Source organism: Furipterus horrens, unplaced genomic scaffold, assembly GCF_987537825.1.
Source record: "Furipterus horrens unplaced genomic scaffold, mFurHor1.1.pri manual_scaffold_3, whole genome shotgun sequence".
Taxonomy (NCBI): Eukaryota; Metazoa; Chordata; class Mammalia; order Chiroptera; family Furipteridae; genus Furipterus; species Furipterus horrens.
Genome location: NW_028327173.1, coordinates 42,278,266 through 42,299,478, shown reverse-complemented (window position 1 = coordinate 42,299,478; position 21,213 = coordinate 42,278,266). Strand labels below are relative to the sequence as shown.

The 21,213-nt window shown below is 43.6% G+C and overlaps 1 protein-coding gene across 8 annotated transcripts in view; it reads right to left on the bottom strand.

The window, feature by feature from the left end:
• Nucleotides 1-21,213, bottom strand: part of FGGY (FGGY carbohydrate kinase domain containing) — a 405,123-nt gene that overhangs the window by 54,661 nt on the left and 329,249 nt on the right. For 7 of the 8 annotated variants that reach the window (XM_090271656.1, XM_090271651.1, XM_090271655.1 and 4 more), the window contains 2 exons: nucleotides 20,895-21,015; nucleotides 14,978-15,072 (listed from right to left, as the gene is read on the bottom strand). In XM_090271656.1, the coding sequence (XP_090127782.1) occupies nucleotides 14,978-15,072; nucleotides 20,895-21,015 (216 nt within the window). The remainder of the gene's footprint in view (nucleotides 1-14,977; nucleotides 15,073-20,894; nucleotides 21,016-21,213) is intronic. The other variant, XM_090271649.1, reaches the window with a different exon arrangement.

The following is a 21,213-nucleotide window of genomic DNA, read 5'->3' as shown; positions in this document are numbered from 1 at the left end:
CCCCTTATCAAAGATGCTGTAGGTAAAAGTGACAGGGCTACTTGGTAGGAATTTCACTCTGAGCTACTCTATCTCACACACAGGCTCCTCTAGACCAAGGGTCAGCTGACAGGGAGGGAGGAGTGGAGGGCAGAGGGGGTAGATTATGAGCTGGTGGGAGGTGTATCTGCTTGCTTTCCATATCTCAGTGGCACTGTCTCAGAAGTTCTCAAACATGATGTTATAACATGCTAGATGCAAATACGCTCTAGTGAGACAGGACAGCTTTCTAGGGGCCTTTAAAGAGTATTCCCCTTCTATATCAGGGGCTCTCCAAACTATCACAGATAAGTAATAAACTTTGGCTATTACTCCCAGGCTAAATTAATTTACAGGCGATTTTTCTTAAGCAGGAAGCAGTATTATCATCTAAGAAGCACTTAAATGTTTTTGTTTTTTTTTTAATGAGGCTATTAGCCCAAGGCATTTTTAAAAAACAATAGACACAGTCAGGGGGTGTTGGGCAAAGGATGCTCCCCAGACTCCTGATCATGTTCCTAATTGATCTGTTTATAGTTAACAATGGCCTCCACCCCCCCAATCCACTGTAGCCCTTCCACAGCCAGCTTTCCCTTTTGCTACTCCAAACCTGGACTTGAGCGGCTTGCTTTCTGCCTGCATTTATTCCTTTGCCCTCACTAGCACCTCTATCTGAAAACCCTCTTCCTGCTGCTTCTCTGCTTGTCCTAGGTTAACGTTCCCATTTCAAGCAGCGCTTCTTATACAGAACCACACGTCTCTTTCCTGCTTGTAGTTGTCACTAGAGAGTAGATTATGTAATGGCACTCCCTGGTTTCAGGTTGCTTCGTTTTTATTTATCTAGACTGACTATCAGCTCCTTGAGGTGGGGAACCTGGTCTTGCTGGACATATTTTTTTTTTAATTTGTAAAAAACAGGTCACCCTATACACCACACAATCTAGTACTTGGATGTCACCAGTAGAAAAGAATTTGAGCTTGGGGACAGAAAAACCTGCATTTCAATTCCAGCTTGAATATTAACACCCAGGGGGACTTTGAGTAAGTGCTTTTAATTTTATGAGTCTGTTTCCTCATTTGTAAAAATAGAAGCAATAAACTAACTTTCCACATAAATTATTGTAAGAATTAGGTAAGAAAGGTTGAATATTGTTTCTGTAAGGAAATCTCTACAAGAGGGCAAGAGCAATAGGAATTATTTATGTGGCCCTCCCACTACCTGCTTTGAAACAGGAAGAGAGCTTGGAAAACTGACGAACAGGTCTAAGTCTCTAATAAACAGGCTCTGAGACAAATAGACAAATTAAACTCCTAATACCACTACGGAAAAGCTATGTGACTTTGGGTGAATCAGTTCCCCTCTCTGAGCCTACATTTCCTCATGTGGGGGATCAGAATAATCAGTGAATGATCCACAGCTCTGGCTCAAGGAAGAGCTCTGGCTCAAGAAAGAGGAGTTTCTATTCCTTTTTACTAGATACTGTCTTTAACGTGCTGGCTCTGGCTTGCGGCCAAGCCTTGTCTCCTTAGAGAGGTTGTGAGCTACATGAACCTACTGGCCTCAAGGCCTAACTCAGAGCTGGGTATTCACTGAAGATGCTTAGGCCACTTTCTTGTCATCTGGGCTTCACTTAGATAAACTCAACTGCTCTCCATGATAACTAGTTACTCCTTCTCCAGTAGGCCTAGCTAATTCCAATCGGGAGAGGGGAAGGGAGGCGAATTCACAGTGAGGACTGACGTCTCTTGTAATATGTAAAATCAACCATAATGGTCAAGAGCCCAGTCAGGAGACCAGAAACTATGCTAGGTCTTTTAACAGAAGGGACTTAATACAAGAAGTTGGTTTCATATGTGACAGAAAACAAAAAACCCAAAACCAAGAAACCAAGTAGATGATGTTGAAGCAATTCAGAGATCAGCAACAGCAGAAAGCTGCTCCTCTCTTAGGGATCCAGGGACAACGTGAGGCTGTGGTGCGACCACTGCCAGGGGCTAGAGATATCTGGCTGGAGGTGAAACCAAAGAAGGGCTAAGTGGCCAGAACTGGAACCTGAGAGAGAGAAGCTGAGAGCTGGGATTACGCAGGAGATGAAGCTGCTGCTACAGTGAACAGAGAAATCCCCTGATTTCTCCCCGCTCCCTGCTCCTCCGTCTCCCACCTGTATCTCCCATTGGCCAAACCAGAGACCAGTTACAAGGGAACCTGGGAAATGCAATACATAGCCGAGGAGGGATGAATAAGCTATCAGAGAACAACCGGGCAAAAGACTGCCCAGCCATCTTTCAATAATATATGTAAAGTGCTAGAATAGCATGTGATTGATAATCAGCTAATAATGATAGTAACATTGTTATAAATTTTATAACTCTAAGAGTTTATTTTACCAGTAAGTGTGGTAAATACTTTATACATATCTCACTGAATCATCACAATAATCTATGAGGTACCTACTCTTAATAGTCATGTTTTTTACAAATGAGGAAACCAGCTTAGAAATGTGAAGGCCTCGACTTTATACACAGCTATAACATTTGAACTCAGGACTGAAACCCAGGTTAATGTGATATCAGAGTCTATGCTCTTAACTGTGGTCCTTAAGTCAAACATAAATTTCTCATAATTACTGGCAGGATATTTTGAAGACCTAGATTTCCAGGGCTGAAAGCCTAGAACACTCTGTGAGCACTGAATTTGCTCTTAAAAAAAAAAAAAAAAAGTAGAGATTAAAAAGCAAGTACCTTACCTAGTGTAGTTTATAAGGTCCATGGCATTCCCTCTTGAAGGTAACAAGGCATTTTTGCTAAGAGGATGCCAAGTTCAGTGGCCTCTGTAGGCTTGCTGTTTACTGACATTTGATATGCTTCAACATCTGTTGCCCTTCTCAATTGATGGGTGCTTCATTTTAGCACTTCCCTAATGGCAGGCTGGTAAAAAGCGTTAGTACTGAGGTCCCCTAAGACATCACAGGCCAGTGACGCAGCTTTGTCTGTAAAGCTGGCCGAGGGGAGGAATGTTCAGGGAAGAGAGGTGGCGGGACATCCATCGACCACATTGGGTGGTCTCAGCTCTACTCCAGGGACAAGCGACATCTCCGGAAAGTTATAAACCTGGGCGATCCATAACCTGAAGTTTCAATATCATGCTCTGGTTTCTTAACAAGCTGACGTCCTCTGCTTCTGTGAAAATCCACGGAACAAGTTCTATCTTAGCTTTTAAAGGACTGGTAAATTTAGAATCTGGCACCAGAATAAATGTCTCTTCGACAACCGCTATACTGTTTTGATTCCGTGAACACACTATATGACTTGACATATTTCTCAGTTTTACCTTGACCACCCAGAAGCTCAAAGTCATCCCCTTATTTATGGGTCAGAGACCCATAGGCCAAACTTGCCCCATAAATCTCTTTGGCTTGGAACTCATCAGTCCAGGATTAAAACACTTCACATTTCAATGTCCTTAGGCAGAGCATACATTCTCCAACCCAGTACAGAACCAAACCATCCGATCCTCTGCTGGTATCTTCCTACATTATATGAACTACCTGGCATCTGAAGACATATAAATTTGAGGACTCTCTCCCCCTGTTTTAAGTGGTTATTGTGTTCTCCTCTTTCTACATAGTTTCTGACTTGAGAGTTTTATTTTGCTCAGTTTTATTCTGCTTGTTCATGTACTACAAGCTCCCTCAAATCTTTTGTAGAAGCTGAATGTAAATGACAAACAACTAAATGAATTGCTTTCTTCCCTAAGCAAAACTGCCAACGTCAGTGTAAAGCAGCTGTATTCTCACTGCATCCAAGAACTGATCATTCCTGGTGAGTCACTCTGGCCTCCTCCACCTTCTCCACCTGTTAAAGGATTAGCAAGCCTGTGGGCTCAAGCCTACCATTCCCTCAAGTGGCAGAAAGAACAAACTTCTTCCTCACCAGTGAGTGAGGGGCCAGGACACAAGTGGCGTCTGCCCTATTTCTAGTGTCTAATGTAAATCTAGCTCTAGGTGCCTCTGAGGCCCTGAGCCGCAGGGATACGCAGAGATTGAGTCTGGAGCCAGACTGCCTGAGTTTACAGCCTCATTCTACCACCAAGCCATCTGTTACCTTAGGCCAGCTAATTGATGTCCGGATGCCTCTATTTCCTGCTTTATAAAGTGGGGCAATGATACCGCCTACTTCACAGGTTTGTTGTGAGAATTAAAATAATACAGTAAATGACAACAGTACTTTCTGTGTGCCAGGCATTGTGCTAAATGAACCTCCATTCATAGAATCCTGGCAGCAACTCAGTGGGGTCAGTTAATACGGATCTGAGACTCAGAGAGATGAAGGACCTTCCCCAGCAGGTTCGTTCACACAGCTACCAAGTCAAAAAGAAGCCATCGCCTTGGACTGCAGCAAGGTGACCTAGAAAGCCACTTTCTCTCACCTGTCCCATCTGGTTTCCTCCTATTCTGCCCACAGTGGACTCACCTCACTCACCAATGCTTGGCAGAGAGCCCCCCAAGTACCACACAGTTGTTATTGTTCATATCTACTGTGTTGAGGTGAAATGGAGAGAGATTTGTGTAGGACTGAGGCACATGTTCCTTCCTCTGCTTTCAGAGAAGACACAGCAAAGGTCAAGAGCAGAACTGGGGATATAAGGTCACCCCTCAAGTTCCATCTCCATCAGCTCCATGGCTAGCTAATCTTCTATGGCCCAACTCAAATGTTGCCTTCTCAGAGAAACTTCTTCAGCTCTCAAGGCAGTGGAAGACACTTTCCTTGGTGCTCCATTACCTCATTGAATAGCAATTATAATGACCGAGTAACAGCCGATGTTAAATAAACACTATGCCACACTACACGTACCAACGTGTTTACTCCTTACAACAGGCGCTGCGAGATAACATATCTATGAGGCAGATATTGTTGTCCTATTTTGCAGATGAGGGCTTGGAGGCAAACAGAAATTAAGTAACTTATACCAGGTAAGTGGCAGAGCCATGATCTGAGCCCAAGCCCACGCCCCAAGGTCATTGCCATTACACTCAGTGTTGGCTTTTTCATAACTGTGTCTGTGTCCGCCTCTACCCCACTAGACTGGAAACTCCATGAGCACTGAGATGTGTGATTCTCCTTTGTCCTGCTACCATCTAGGACTGTTCCTGTCACACAGCAGGTTCCTGAAGATGAACCTTGGCTTAAAAAATTAAACAAGGAGCCTTATCACCCACTTGAATCAAGGCCCAGACACGTCTTTCCCAGACCTAGCCAACTGTCATCTGTCAGCCTAGCTATCACAGCCCACCCAACCTCCTGCAGGTGAGGACAGCAGAAAATGCATCCTGATATCACAGGAAGGACCCAAGGAAAAGGTGCATTAATGGGGCAAAAACAAGCCAGTGGAGTGATTAATTTGGCTTCCCCTTCCATATTATGTTTATACAGGTTGATTATATAGCACTTAATTACTAATTTGCCCTACTTAAACCAAGAGTGCTTTTAATTTTTAATGAGATAAGGGAAGAAGATGCCTTTACTTAGTGAGGAGCAGCTATTTTATTTCCTTCTCTTGTTTTGCCCAGCCAATTAATAACATTTCTAAGGAAGTGCATCCCTCTCATGAATTCTTTCTCTCCATCTTCTTCCTGACCTCCCAGGTTTAAAAGGAGATGGGAACAGGCAAGAGCCACTTAGAAACAAACTGACTTTTTCTGATCTGGATGGGCTAGGAAAGGCTTTGTAAAGTTGGATCACGTGGGATTCATAAATGGTGTGGATTTTGGGAGCTGGGCTGTACCTATTCCCAGAACTCATAACTTGGTGGTTACTGACAACAGAGAACATGGCCATGGGTCTCCTAATGAGGCATTCCCCGCTATAAGGCCACATCGTTTCCTGGGTATTAATGTCAGGTAAGTGTAAGCACTGCCCTGCGGCAGTCGGGACATAAGAAGAGCATAGACTTTGGAGTCGGATCTGGACTTGATTGCTAGCTCTGCCGCTTGCTGTTAAACCATGTGCACATTACTGAAACTTTCTAAGCCTCAGTTCCCTACTTGTAAAGGCGCGGTGGATAACCTAAGTTCCAAGAATTAGATATCACCTAAACTACCTTAGAACAGTGCCCAGCTGAGAGGAAGTGCAGAAAAGGGTTCGTTTTCTCATCTTTAGCATAAATGAAGCAGGAAAGGAAAGTGGGGATAAGGGACTCTTTTGAGGACCCCAGCATGTCTGTCATCATCTGCAGAGCTGTGGAGTCTAGATCAGTGCTACTCAAAGAGCAGGCCCATAATGATATAAGGAACTTGTCCCAGAATGTGAGCAAACACACTGAGTCCCTCATTGAGACCACCTTGCTATGAATAAAATGTAATTGATTTACATTTTGATGCAAGTACCTCATCACACTGCAAATCCGTAACACAGCATTCAGAGGGGGGCCCCTGGTGCACAGCCTGGCGGGAGCACCTCCGCCTGAACGGCTGATGGACATCTGCATGTTCTCCCGAGGACCATCCCCAGCCTGCCCTGGGCTTAGCTGGGCTCACCTGTACCCCCTACACCAGTGTGCTCCCTTTCCTTCTGACTTTGAGTCCAGCCAATGAGGAGCTGGGCAAGAGCTCACAGACTGGGAGGAGAATGGGGTCAAGAACCTAGCTCTTTCCCTCCACTGTCACTGACAAGTCAGCTGACCCCTTAGTCTCCACACAGCCCTCTGCTCTGGGGCTACAGTACCTGTGCTCTCCCCTCACCTCTTCAGATCCAGCTGTTACAAACCCCAAGGCACCACATCCTCCCTAGTGACTTCTCTATGCCCTGGGCCTCAATCTTATGAACAATCACTACTAAAATCTCTACAATTTCCTACTTTGAGGGTGCCCTCTGTGGGGACCTTGGCTAACTCGGTGACATTTTACTATGCATCCTAATTCTAGTTGTCTATTTCTGATACTAGTTTTTAAAATAATGGCAATCACACGCTGCCCCAGGTGAGTCCATGTCCACATGTGATTGAGTCAAACAGTCCCTGGCTTTGAAATCCCAGCCTAGGCCTTAGATTCTGGCTTTGTCCTTTTCTACACATGGCTTTGGTGAGTCACTTGACCTTTCTTACCTCACTTGTAAAATTACTATGATAACTAAACAGGAAATTTCCTTATACACAACTTTTAACATATTATCAAATTTTTAAATGTTTAAATTTCTTTGATGTGCTTGATTAAAGATACTCCACTCAAGTTTCTGAACCCATGGTACTTTCTTATGGTTTACTGCAGAGAATCATATACTTCTAATAAGCAATTGTAATAACAATTTCCCCCTTCCGTATAGTTCTTGATCACTTATCTCAATGCTGCAAACAAAACTCTTTAATAGACTTCACTAAGACCTCTATACATTCCATGACTCTGAATCAGACTTTGTCCAATAGTATGTGGTATGTATGTATGTATGTGTGTGTGTGTGCGCGTGTGTAGTTATTTTTCATGACTCACCCCTCCCCCCCCCCCAATCACAGAAGATTCCTGACTTAACTGAAGGTCTTGTTTTCCCTGACTTATTTGGTTCCACAGTCTAATTTACTATGTTGAATATTAAGCTTTATAGCATGGATCTGCTAACCATGAGCTATCCTAGTATAAAAAAATAAAATACCCAACTTATTCATTTCCACTAAGGAATTTTTCAATGAAACATAGAGGCATAAATGTTAATTAAAATGAAGAATTAATTACTTATAAGCATATGGTTCTATGGAAAGATCTTACACATTTTTTTTTCAGACTTGCACCAGTATGAAATGTTGTCTTAAATGAAATGAACTCCAAGAGTTAGGTAAACTTTATTTTAGAAATACAATTCTGTAACCCTTCTAAGTTTCTAATGGACTCAGTTGATGTTTCGCCATTTGTATCTTTTATAACAGCCCCATTCTTAAGTCCCTGGGTAAAAACTTCACGGGGAGAGGGATATTTTGGAAAAATGCTTGTTAGCCTAAATCTTCATGTTAATAACAATACCATAAAAAGTGTGATCTAATTAAAACTCTTAATTAGTTAAAGTACTTTTTAATATCAACTTCTATAAGGTGTAAATGGGAAGATTGTGATTAAGAGCAAATACATTAAAACAATACTGGTGAGCATATTATAAAGTATTCTCCAGGCAAAAGGAATTAGAAAATTTCCGAATCAAAGAGGGCACATTTCTGATTTTTATTTTATATCTGATACTCAACCAAACAGTGCTGACAAATGTGTGAAGCTGATATTTTTTGTAAACCACCTCACCCTGTGAAGGGCAGCTGAGTTGCCACTTTGGAATCTGTGACTTTCCTAAGCAACAGGTACACATTTACTGGGATGTGGTTTGATGGGATAAAAAGAGTATGGACTTAGTACTTAGCAAGGTTATAGGACCTCCCCATTCTTCAGAGTCTTTAACTGCACGGTGGGCACTATTAGCACCCATGGGTTGCTACAAGGATTCTACAAATGATCAGGGATAGAAAGTAACCAGAAAGTAATGGGCCCTGTTCCTAGATCACACTGAAAGGAAGAGGAGAATCAAATGTTGTGTATCTTACATACTGAAATAATTTCTGAAAAAAGAATTTTAAATTTGAGCTAATGCTTTGACTTTGACATCCATGGTTCCATTTTGCAAAGTGGATTGGAACAAAGAGATTTACAACTAATTAGAACCTAAATGTGTTGCTTTTATTAATTTATTTTGGAGAGGGAACGATTCTGGAAAAGATATGAATGTTCTGCTAGTGCTGTTAACCAGGTGTGGCAATAAGTATAATGGATGTTAGGGCCCATATCACATTCCTTTTTTTTCTTTCACATTCTTAATTTAATCCTTCTTTAAAGTATTAATTACCATTCCAGGATTTTCTGTTGACTTTCTATGAAGCATTGACATATAGGACAGGATACTCTGAAAATTCAGTCAGAAATCTGAATCTATTTAATTAGGAACCAGAATCTCATGTCTCCAGAAACACATGCTTAGGCAGCAAAGGGCAAAAGTCAGCAAAACAAAGCTGATACTATCAGGACCATATGTGAAATGAATAAGATTATAAGAGGCCTGGGGATGAAAGTAAATGGAACTAAAATTCATAGCAATAGACTCCTGTATGAAAGAAGTGTGAGCCCTGAGTCTCTATAGATTACTGGTGGGAGATAAAGTGTTAATAGGTATCAAACTTGTAAAGGTCAGGCAGATTTTGGACAATTATATATCATAATGTATTTTAACATAACTTATGGTGAGTGCAAAAATTCAGCTACAGAGATGTTAGTTCTTGCATTATTCAAAACAAAAGAGGCCACCTAAATATTTAAAATGGGACTGGCGAAAAAGTCATCATTTATTCTACAGTGTAGAAAATTATGCAGCCTACAAACACAATAAATAAAAATGTTTACTGTATGTTTTGGGGTAGGAGGAAAGGCTACAAAGCTATGCATTGTATGAACACATTTTTAAAAAGTTAACAATGATTTAAAAATATGTATAAAAAGACTAAAACAATAGCAACCAGAATCGTAAATAGTGGTTATTTTAGGATAGTAAGATTAGTGTTTTCATATTTTTCTTTCAGTTTAATTTTCTTTTTTTCTCAATGAACATGAATTATTAGTTGTAGTCCACAAAAAGGAAAAAAAGAAAATTATGATTGAATGTGCCAAGAAATAGGATAGTTTCATATTTCTGAACATCCACTATATATCAGTCTTTCCAAACCTCTAGAAACCAAAGTCACGATCATCAGCTTTACTTTGTAAATGTAAAACTGGTATTTATGATGACAGGAAGCCAAAGAGAACTAAAAATCACAGAAAGTTGACTCACAAAATAAAACAGAACAGAGATGTATTGAATTATATACAAAATCATGGGCTTTTGAAGCACTTCATAGGTGTCGGATAGAACTGGCTCTAAATGAAGGAAACTTCACGAGAAAAGATAAGAAGGAGAGGCTTCAGCTAAGCCATAAGGTCTGCAAGGACTGACCCTTGAGGGTAGACCACAGTGGGCAGCGTGGCCGTTTGTCTCGTGAGAACATGTTACAGAAAGGGTGAGTAATCACCGGCCCTAAACTGGCCACTTACACATATTGGTCTGCAAGACGCAGGAGTCTGTCTGGAATGTGACAGGGGAAGTTGATGGTGGGAGCTCATGGTGTCAAGGGTTTACGAGGCAGTGACCCTCACGCTGTGGGAGGAAGAACTGTGTGATGAATTGCTTAATTCCTGGCGTTTATTTTCTTTACACTGGTACTCGCCTTAAATTGATTGCTAAATTCATTGTGATCTTTTGTCACTGTCTCCTTCGGCTGATGTTGCTTCAGATGTTTCCTCCACTGCTTTTTGCGGGGGGGGGGGGGCGATGAGGCGGGTGTCAGGATAAGCAGTACTGTTAGAATTAAAGCTTGCTTTGTATAGTCTTGGAACAAAACTGTCTCTGAAGAAAGGAAACTACAGGGAGCACATGACATCTGTGGGGCCTGAAGGAAGCAGAGTGGAAAGCCATTTCGCGTGTCCGCCTCTTTGTCATTTGGTTGCGTTTTCTCTCAAGGTCCCTTGAAACAGGCTTCGTGTTTTACATGTCCTTTGCATGTCTTAGAACCTCTCAACTGCCCATGCTTAGAAAACATAAGCATGTTGATATTTCATTAACTTAATTTTTCCAGTTTGTTAATTTTCTAGGGCCTGGAGCCCAAAGAAGTATTATGAGATGCTCCCGACTTCTAACTGTGATTACTTGGTTTCCAGGTTATTCAGAATTAGAGAAGATCATTTTAGAGTACACTGACAGCTAGGGGAGCAGTGGGTGACTTCCTAGGAATGAGGGAGTGATCAAATGGAAAGGTTACAGAGTCAAGATTGCATGGATCCCACATGCCTACCAACAGGAAGAAGCCTGTCTTCCTTAAGTCCCCTTCCACCTAATCAATGGCTGAACTTTTACCATAGAAACAGCATCTCTATGGTTGGACTCCATACAATTGGTTAAGCTGTAGATATAAAGATAGCCATGATGTGATTCTTGTCACACTATCTACTGAGACACAGTTTTAAAACTACTAAAAGGAGAACACCCTTTCTGGAGAGGGATAGTTCTTTAAGATGTTATCATTCTATTCTTTAGTGAAAAATGGATGGCTATATTAATACCCTTTGTGAGATCCTAATGTGAAAAAAAAATAGTAGGCAGGCTTCAGATGCCTAAAGGAAGGGGGTGCAGGAAAGAGCAGGGTAAGGGAGAGACTATGAGAATGAGAACATGAGCGGATAAAAGAATAGGAGGTGGATGCTTGGAATTGTCAGGAGGTTTCAACTTGTGCAACAGCAATGGACCACCTAATTGACTGATCTTTCTCACCAGAAAATCCCATTCATGGTCCCTCTCCCTGCACATGTTAAAACTTTTTCCCAGAATCTAAATATACAGATGTTTGCAATAGCTATAAATAAAACCCACAACTCTAAGTCCTTCTACTCCATTGGTGTCACCAATATAAGGTATATACTCCTAGCTGAAGTCATCAATCGATGGGTCTTGGAAATTGGGACACCCTGTCTTCCCAGGCATGTAGGCCCTTCCCTAGGTCTGCAGCCTGAAGCCTCTGGACTCTTCTTAGCCTTTCCTTCAATGTGGAGGAGATGACCCTGGCTTTGTGTACTGAAGTCTGCACACCTAGATAAGAAGTAACAGCCTCCATCCAACCACCAGAGAGAAGACAAAACATCTGGCCTGCTGGATCATTAAGCTGCTGGAAGGAATGGCTCCATTTTCTTAAAGGAAGTAGTGGCAGGCACCCTGAAGATCAAGCTAGGATCTTTGAAATTCAAAAAACAAAACAAAACAAACATACTTAAAGTTCAGGTTGGAAAATATGCATCACAGGGAAGAAGCAGTTCTCTTTCACCTCAACTTGCCAGAATGCTGAGTTGGTCCCTAGGCCTGGGGCAGACAGGTTGCCCAGGTTGGCGTGTCAGCTTTGGAGAGGGGTGAACGAAGCCAAGTCTTTATTCATTTACATTCCCAAAGCAGTTCCAAACACAATCATTAGAACAATGTTGATAATTATACCCACGGCTTACGGAGGTCATCAGAGCTTTCAAAGGCTCTTCACATCAACAGTCTTACATGACTGGCAATTCTCCTTATTCAAATATTTTTAAAAAGGTAATGAAATAAATAAAAGAAGCACCTGGAGATGCCAGGTGACACTGTCTGAGGCTATACAACAAGCACAGTGGCCAATACTACACAGATTCTCTTAGGCATGTGACAGATATCAGGTCTCTCTCTGTCCAGGCTATCTTTACTGGATTACAGTGTCTCCTAAAACTAAAAACAGTCAGAAGAGGCACATATGTCCTGGGTGGAATAGAAGACATGAGCTTGTCTTTAAAATGTTAGGAGCCTCGCAGCTGCTATTCAGGTCACCAATGCCAATATTCGGTAGACCATATATTCGATTCTGCTCCAGAAGATTAATGGAAAACCTCATAGAGTGAAGATGTTAGTGTGGAACTGTGAGTGGAGTCCCTTAGGAGTTGTAAGCTCCATTTTGACTGAGACACCAGCGAGGTGCCACAAGTCGTGGTGTGGAGTATCTGACGGCACAGCCCCGTCCTCTCACCCTATTCTCTGTCTGGGCTGCAGACTACTACTACCTGATTTGTAACCAATGATATTTCTTTTCAGAAAATAAACCTTTAAACCTTCTAGAAGTCAAAAAATATTGTTAAGGAAAAAAAAAAAGAGAGAAAAAAATCAAACAAAGTAGAGACAGAATGAAAATCAGGATAGGCTATTGAACCAGGCAGACCTTGGTTTCCATTCTGCTCTGTCCCTTATTAACTGCAGTCTTGGGAAACTTCCTTAAAACCTTTCTGAGCCTTGTTCCCTCATACTTAACACAAGATGAAAACATCTATCCTGCAGATAGGAAGACATCAAAATTAAATGAGGTGTCTTAGTCTGCTGGGGCTGCCATAACAAAATTCCATAGAATGAGTGTTTAAATAACAAAAAATTATTTCCTCATAGTTCTAGAGGCTGGAAGAAGTTCAAGATCAAGCTGCCAGCATGATCAGGTTCTGGTGAAAACCATGCTCCTGGTTTGCAGAAGGCCATGTCCCAGCTCTCTGGTGTCTCAAAAGGGTACTAACCCTATCATAAGGACCCCACTCTCAGGATACCATCTAACCCTAATTACCTCCCAAAGATGCACCTCCAAATACCATCACATTGGGGGCTAGGGCTTCAGTATAAGAATGTTGAGAAGACACAAACGTTCAGTCCATAATATGAGGTAACACATGCAGGGCCATAGCAAGCATCTACACTGCTTTGTTTTTGAAATTATAATTTGCCCCAGGGATGGCAAGGCATCTAGTTGTGAGATCACCTTCATAAGTTGATAACGTTAAAATAATAATTGACAGGTCATTGACATTTCAACAGTACATAAATACCTCCATGTAATGTTTCTGAGTACCAGAAAATTGAGGAAAAGTTGAAGATTCAACCCTACTGTCTTCGTTTAAAAACTGCAGTTAAGGTCTGCAATCCTTCATGAGTAGACTCTGTTTTGGAAGGGATATTTCACAGGCACCCATTCATGAAGCCTGGGCAGTATGTAATGTACCACACTTCCCAAAATGTGGTGCAAAGGGCACAGATAATTGAAATAGGATTTTTGCATCTAACAATGTACCCTTAGGTTCTATCACCTTTCTGGATCTCTGTTGCCCATGTATGTTGTTATATCAGGCAGATTCTATGAAAAGCACCTGGCATAGTTCTTGGTACGTAATAGGGTCACAAGAGGTTACTGGTAGAAAACCTGGCTTTTAGTTCTGATCTTGGGACCTTGGGCAAGTCTATGATGCTCAACTGAACAAATATTTCTGGAACTCTCAACTGAAACTTGGGAGCCAGACTTCTTAGTTTGGGTATCTGTTACCTGTTTCAGCTTCAGCTAAGTTTCTTTATGCCTCAAGTTCCTCCCTCAGCCATAAAGTAGGAGTAATAGAGGAACCAGTTATGGTACTAAAAGAACATTCCTGACCCAGGGAAAGAACTCACAATGTGCTACTGATTATTATCACAGGTAAACAAATGGAGCTGGGAGCAGAATGGTCACATCCACCTAGGATTTGAGACCAGGTAGTCCGACTCTAGAGTCTGTGCTTGCCACTCTACCTGGGCTGCTTCTCCACCTTTTGTAAACCTGCTGTTAATATTATTGAGTTACCACTCAAAGTCTCCATAAAACCCCACGTGTGAAATGTCTTTTGCAATTTGGTGGTAGGAGAAGCTTTGTCTCCTACAAAAAACTGGTATGTTTCCTCTTTTTGAAAATGAGAGTTATGCAACTTATCATGTGTTCTTTTTGTCTTGGCTGCCAGGAAGCTCAGAGTCAAACTTTGTGCTCAATTACCAACACCAAATTGTTTTCTTCTTCCTATATCTTTGTTCCTTATTTTCCCTTTTAATTCCTTTTTTTTTAACTAACATTTTCATTTGTGTCTTTTGTTGATAGAAGCCTCAACAGTATTTGGACAGTGGTGGGTAGAGATGAAATAAGCAAATACAAATCTAAAATGTACATGAAAAAATTAAGTTTTGAACCTTACCTGGTCCAACTGCTGAAAGAAAATGGTCACGGGGATATTTAAAAGAAATAATTTAAGAGCTGTTTTAAAGGAGGGGAAAAAAAAATCAACAGAAAAACAGAATGACCAACACTAACAGAGGCCAAGTCAAATAAAAACTGCAATAAATATGTCTGAGGCTAGAAGTGTTTGTGCTATCCCTGCCTGGAACCTATCATTTCTTAATTATATCTTGTGTGTGTTTTGCAAGATGTGAGCTGCTGTCAAGAGGAAGGGCAGTTTCAGACAGGGGAGGGGCCACAGCCTACCCCCTGCTCCTCACATACCTGTACAGAAGTGAAATCCCCTGAGGCGCAGGCACCCAGAATAGCAGCACCCACAAGAACAGACTCCACCTCTTGGGACAGGACCACAGGCATGCCTGCACAGGACAAGACCACACCTTGGTTAGCGAGCAGGCCTGAGGCCCCGTGGGGAGCCAGCAAGCAGCCCCAGCAGTAAAAACACCTGATGTGAAGGCAGCAACAGGCGCCTCCTCCCCAACCCCTGCAGTTCCTGGTCTCTTGGGATTCCCTGGGTCTCAAGGATTTCACTGCCCCTGCCTGCTGGTGCAGTAGCCAAGAGCCCCATGGGAGCCAACACCATACAGATCAACTCATGAGACCTTTTTGCCCACGTTCCCCAGGCTTCTGCTAGCTGCTGCCTGCCATTTGGTTCAATTTCAGTTTAACAGACATTTATTAAGTGTTTTGCTATGCGCAGGGAATACAGAGCTGAATCTGATTCTGTCCTGCTGTTCAGGTCTCAAAGGGGAGATGGATGAGAAAGAGATAAAGGAGGTTAATTCTGGAACTGAGATGCACTAAGAAAACGGAAGCAGTAAGAGAGGGTGTGACTAACCCCTCCAGTGCCTTCCAATTTCCCTGAGCACAAGCCAAAGCCTTTCTGGCGGCTGCCGAGGCCCTGCAGGGCTGGTGCCACCGCGACCTTCCTCATCTCTCCTGCTGCCACACTGCCCCGGCCTCCTGGCTCTTTCTTAATTCTGCTCAGGGCCCTTACCTACGCTGTTCCTCTGTCTGGGCCGGTCACTTCCTTCTGGATGTGCACACAGCAACTCTCTCTCCCTCCAGGTCTTTGCGCAAACATATCCTTCCCACTGGCTTTCCTGACCGTCCGATTTAAGGTGACGGCTTACCTGCAGCACCCCGTACCCCCTCCCCACAATGTGTTGCTGAGTATCTTGATTATGGTCTGCCTCCCCCGCTAGAACATAAGCTCCACGAGGGCAGGGACTCTGGGTGTCCACTGCTGGATTCCGGGGTTTGAGACCAGCACACGGTACTTGGTGACAGCTTAAACGATGAAAGAAGAAATTCCTAGGAGGGGAAGGGCATCGTCAGAGTAGAGATGAGGATTAAGGGTGCATTTGAAGGATAAGTGGGGGTCTGCCAGGCAGGGAGGAACTGAACACTCCACATGTCCACTCCCAGAGGCTGAGGTTCATGGTGGGTTTAAGATTAATAGCAATCGTTTAGAAGTCTTAGGATTTATATATATATGTGTGTATGTGTTTGTGTGTATAATAAATAAAACATATATAAAATATAAATGTATTTGCTAATCAGGAGATGGCAGCAAACTCCACAGAGGTAAGCTCCATGGCCAGACTTATAAAATCTTTTCCTACTCAAGACAGTAGACTTATTTTTCCCAAAGACTGGACTCTTCTTCCTACCTTTTCTGGGAAGACCTCCCTGACATAACCTCCTTTGCACTCCCACCATCTCCTACCTCGCCCTCCCACTTTGGGCCTGGGCCAGTGGCCAGCCATCCCGGACAAAGGGGGCAGGGAACAGCATTCTCAAACACACCCGGGGAGAGTGCGCAGGACTAGCAGGCCGGTGCTGCAGGGCTGGCCAGTACTTGACACCTTGCTAATAAGTAGCAGGTGTGGGGGGCGGGAGGGGGGGGGTTCGGTGTCTGGGAAAAGCTTAGACCTGGTTCCACTAGCCCTGTGTCCTTCAGCACCTCCCTTAAACTCTTTTAGCCTTGGTTTCTCCATGTGCAAAATGGGGATGATGGTAAGACTGTCCCCACAGGTTTGCTGTGACGATTACTGAGAAAGGGCACACATGGTGCTCAGCACATCTACCTATGATGAGCCCTTGAGAATGGTGGTCGCTACTGTTAGAATTAGTATTGACAGTGAGTGAAGCCCTTCTGCATGCAGAATCCAGGGATCACACAGACAGGCTGTGACTATGACCACTCCTGCGCACTGGGACTTCTGAGAACATAGTTTCTCCAAATGTCACTCACCTCGCAAGCCCCTCTTTACCCTGCCAAAAAGCCTCACTGGTTCTGAGCAGGGAGGAGCTACTTGTTGAGTTCCTCTATCAGCCTTCCAGTTGCAGTCCGAAGTGCTCCGCAGCCAGACTGCCAGGGTTTGAATTCTGCTTCCTTTGCTGACTTAGCTGTGCAATCTGAGGCAAGTTAGCTAAACTCTCTGTGCCTCAGTTTTCCCATCTGCACAATGGGGTTAAAATTCCACCTACCTCACAGGGCTGCTATGAGGATTAAAAGTGCTATTGAGAGTAAGGCACTTAAAACAGTGCCAGGCTCACAGAAAGCACTAGTTGTTAGGACTCAAAGTTTATGGTATCTCTGCAGTCTGTGGAGCCAACTCACTGCTTCTATTTGCCCCTCAGGTCAATCCCACCTCTTGTCCCCGACCCTCACCCGCAACCTGCTCTGGGTCTGGAACACCCGCCCCTGTGAACCACATCTGTGGCCCAGCTGCGCTCTGGCTGCGCTGTTGACTAAGCTCCAGCCTGGGCCCTCGCACGGAGCCCCTTGGTCTTAGGTCGGTTACCTCCCTGGCCTGGCTCCTGTAAGCCTAGAGGTGGTAAGACTGTGAGTTGCCCTAGGGTATTGCCTGGTGGCCGGGGTTTCCCTACACCCTGCCCACACCTCTGTAAACAGACCCTTTGTTTGACTTTTCTCCTGAGTGTGTCATCTGTGCCCTGCCTGCATCTGACTCCTACTAACCCCGGCTTTCTCTGAGCCGCACTGTAGGCCCCAGAGAGAGCACCGAGAGCACGTGCTCTGTTCGTAATGGCCCTGTGAGCAGGACATCACCGCTCTTCTTTACAGCCCTGCGCCACTCTCGGTGCGGGTTCACTAGCATGTTCAGGGAAGGCTTTGGAGGAAAGTTTTGATTAAAATAATAAATAAGGCAGGAAGAGGGAAATCCTTACTAAAATTGCTAGTACTGAAAAACAAAATCTAGAAGGAGGAACATTGAGTCCCAATTCAGTGGGGAAACCTACAATTACTTAGTACGAAGTATTTCTTGAAACCACAGTTAACTAAATGCCCAGGGCACAAAGAAATTCTTCCTATGTACGTGGAAGACATTCCCCAAGTCGGTGACGCCCCACTCTCCCTGCTTGTATGGAGCAGGCTGTTCCCCAAAAGCTAGAGATTTAAGTATAAAACATTAAACTGCTTTCTCCTCAAACACACCCCCTTCTTTTTGGTGTGCAGCTGCCTAAGCAAAAAAGCGAGCTAACATTTATTAAATGCCTACTTTGAGCCTGGCACAGAGCTTGGTGTGCACAAACTCATGAGTATTTACTCCTCAGTACAATCTATAGGAGGGAAATAATATTATTTCTATCTTCCAGCAGAGAAAAATGAGGCTCAGAGAGGTAAAGCAACTTGCCCAGAGTCACAGAGCTGCCCCCACTCCCCACTCCTCCCTTTCCATTACACCACACTTTCTTCAAAGTATCTTCCAAATCCCACTGGGTTTTCCACATGCATTCCTAAGAATCATGTACCAGGTCTATGGTCCCTCGAAGTTTTTCTTTGCAGGAAAACCAGAGCAATTACAATGTTTAAAGGCACCAAAAACTCTACCTCTACACTGCTCTGTATATGCCTTTTATAGGAATGAAAGCAAATGTGTTCTTTTTGTCCCAGCGCTGGGTGCAGGAGAGGAACAAGGCAGCCTTGCCTGGAATGTGAACTATTTTATCTGATGCATTAATGAGTTTAGCAGAACCCAAAGCATTTAAAGGCAGATGCACTTTGCCATCACTTGTCAGTCACAGGCTTCCTAAGGCAGAGGAATTCCATGCCAAAGAAAAGGTCCCTTTGTCTGGGACTGTAAGTGGTCCATAGTCAGAGACAAAGGGTCCAGTTTCAGTCAGAATCCAAATAACGATTAACAGCCTTTTCATTTAACGGCCTGAAGAACAGTTTCCAAAGCAGAACTTTCTGTGGAGCTGCCGCAACTCCTGATTCTGAGTCAGCCCAGGGATGTAAGGCCTGGAAGAGGACTCACTTTCATCAATGCCGGAGCTGCAGTGCCTAGTCGGGAACTGGGGTCACTCATGCTGCCCTGCTCTAGGAGGTCTGCTTCCCATTCCCTCGGGCAGTGTGTTAGCCCAGGCTGATTTTATCTTCCAGGCAGGAAGTCTTTGTGGCTATTAAAAGGCTGGAAATTGGAAAGTCACTCACAGATCAAATTTTAAGTCTGACTCTTATTTGCACCAAGCTAGCTGAGTTTTAGATAAAATGTAGTTATGGGTTTTCTGCTGGGAAAAATCACAAGGTAATCAGGGTGCCTTTTCACATCTTTCCTCTTTCTGGCTCAGAATGGCCTGCTTCCATAAGTTTCGGACACTTCAGGAAAGGCGTCACCATCATCGAATGGTTATAAACTGTGCAGAAAAGTTAAGAACCCTGGGCCTGAACATGCCTGGGTTATAAGTGTGGTCTTGCTTCTTATTGGATATTTGAGTTTGGACATTTGACTTAATTCATCTCCATGAATCTCAGTTTCCTTGTCTGTAAGATGAGGGCACTGATTTCTACCTTTTAGTGGTGTGTGAAGACTAAATGTGTACGGAGTGATTCACACCAACACACAGTGGGAATCTGGTTAATAGTTGTAACTACTATACTTAACATCCTGATATATTTGCCCTTAGATGGTGTACTTTTTTATACTGTCCTCTGGCTTGTGCCTCAGTCTACTTATCTCTAAAATGGGGATAGCAGCTTTTGTTTGATTGCACAGTATGCTGGGGTGAATTACGCCCATCACATTTGGGAAAGCTCTCATGTGCAGGAATCTGCATGGCCTAGAGGGAGATGAGACAAATGGATGCAGCAGAGTCAGAAAATGCAAACGTGACCCACTGAGCCGTCAGAAGTAAGGAATCCAGGAGATGGGGGACAGCAAAAGATCATGATAAATGGAGGGAAGTGTAGGGTGGGCTCATATCAGGCTGGAACTATGAGCAGGGAGGGCCCAGTCCTGTCCCACTTCCCTCCCCTTGCCCTGCCCTGGTGCCTGGCCACCCTGGGATGGGTTCTGGGAGGGGAAGATTAGTCCCCAGGAGACACTGGCAGAGATAGAAGCAAGAAGGGTAAGGGCACCAGGTGCAGAGAGATGGCAGTCCAGGCCAATCTCTGGAACACCAGCAAGCCTCCTACCAATGGGGCCCTGTTCTTGGGATCCAGGGGTCTGTCCTATGGATCTTGTGCTGCTTTGTCTGCTCATATGACAGAGGGATCAGTTCATCACTCTGGATTCTCTCCATGTGTATCATGATTTTTGATTCTGATGAGGGTCTCGGTGTCCTAGGGCTCAAATTCTCGTCTGTGCCCAGACCTACAGTTTCCATAGCAGCTGAGTTCTGTGTTCCTTCTTGAAGACAATTTCCTTATCACTTTCTCCAGATCACTGCCCTGCACCATCATAGGTCCAAATTAGGGAGAGGAGTCCCACTGTGTTTTCATAATATCACGTGCTTTTCTCACTTGGAGCTCTTGCTGCACTAAATTTAACATGTCTGTTAGCTATTTGCCTTCCTCAATAGACCTTGAATTCCTTGAGGGCAGAAATTATACCTTATTCATTTCTGTTTCGTCAATATTCCCTACAATGAATAGATCAGAAGAAAGCACTCAACTCTGTTGAGCAAATGCTGGAATTAGGATCTAGCCCTGCTGACCTCTCTTGTCTCATTTCTCACCATCATCCCATAGTTGGATTCTCATACAAGTCACTTTCCCCATCATGACTACAAAAACTTCAGAGTTATCTTTCCAAAAAAAAATACATTTTAACAGAGTAAACATTCGAAATAATTTGGCATACCACCTACATCCTCCTGTGCCCAACCCTGTGTAGATCATGGACACGACCCTTTGCTGCCTTCTCTGACTTACCAGTAATGTCCGCATGCATTTGCACAAAAAGGGGGTTCTTGCTCAGGCCTCCACACAGGAAAAGAGTGCTGATTGAGTGTCCTGCTGCCTCCATGGCCTCTATAATGAGGCGGGTCCCAAACTTCAAGGGAAAAAACAGAAGAAAGCATCAGAGTGATAGCCAGAGAAAGTGATAGCAAACATTTACTAAGCGTTTACCCAGTGCCAGACACTGCCTTAAGGGCTTAACACATCATCTTAGAAAGCCGAGACTGGGCGGGAGTAGGTTGTCTCTGACCCCATGGTTCATTAAGTCACAGAGTGGGGACTCCAACCTGGG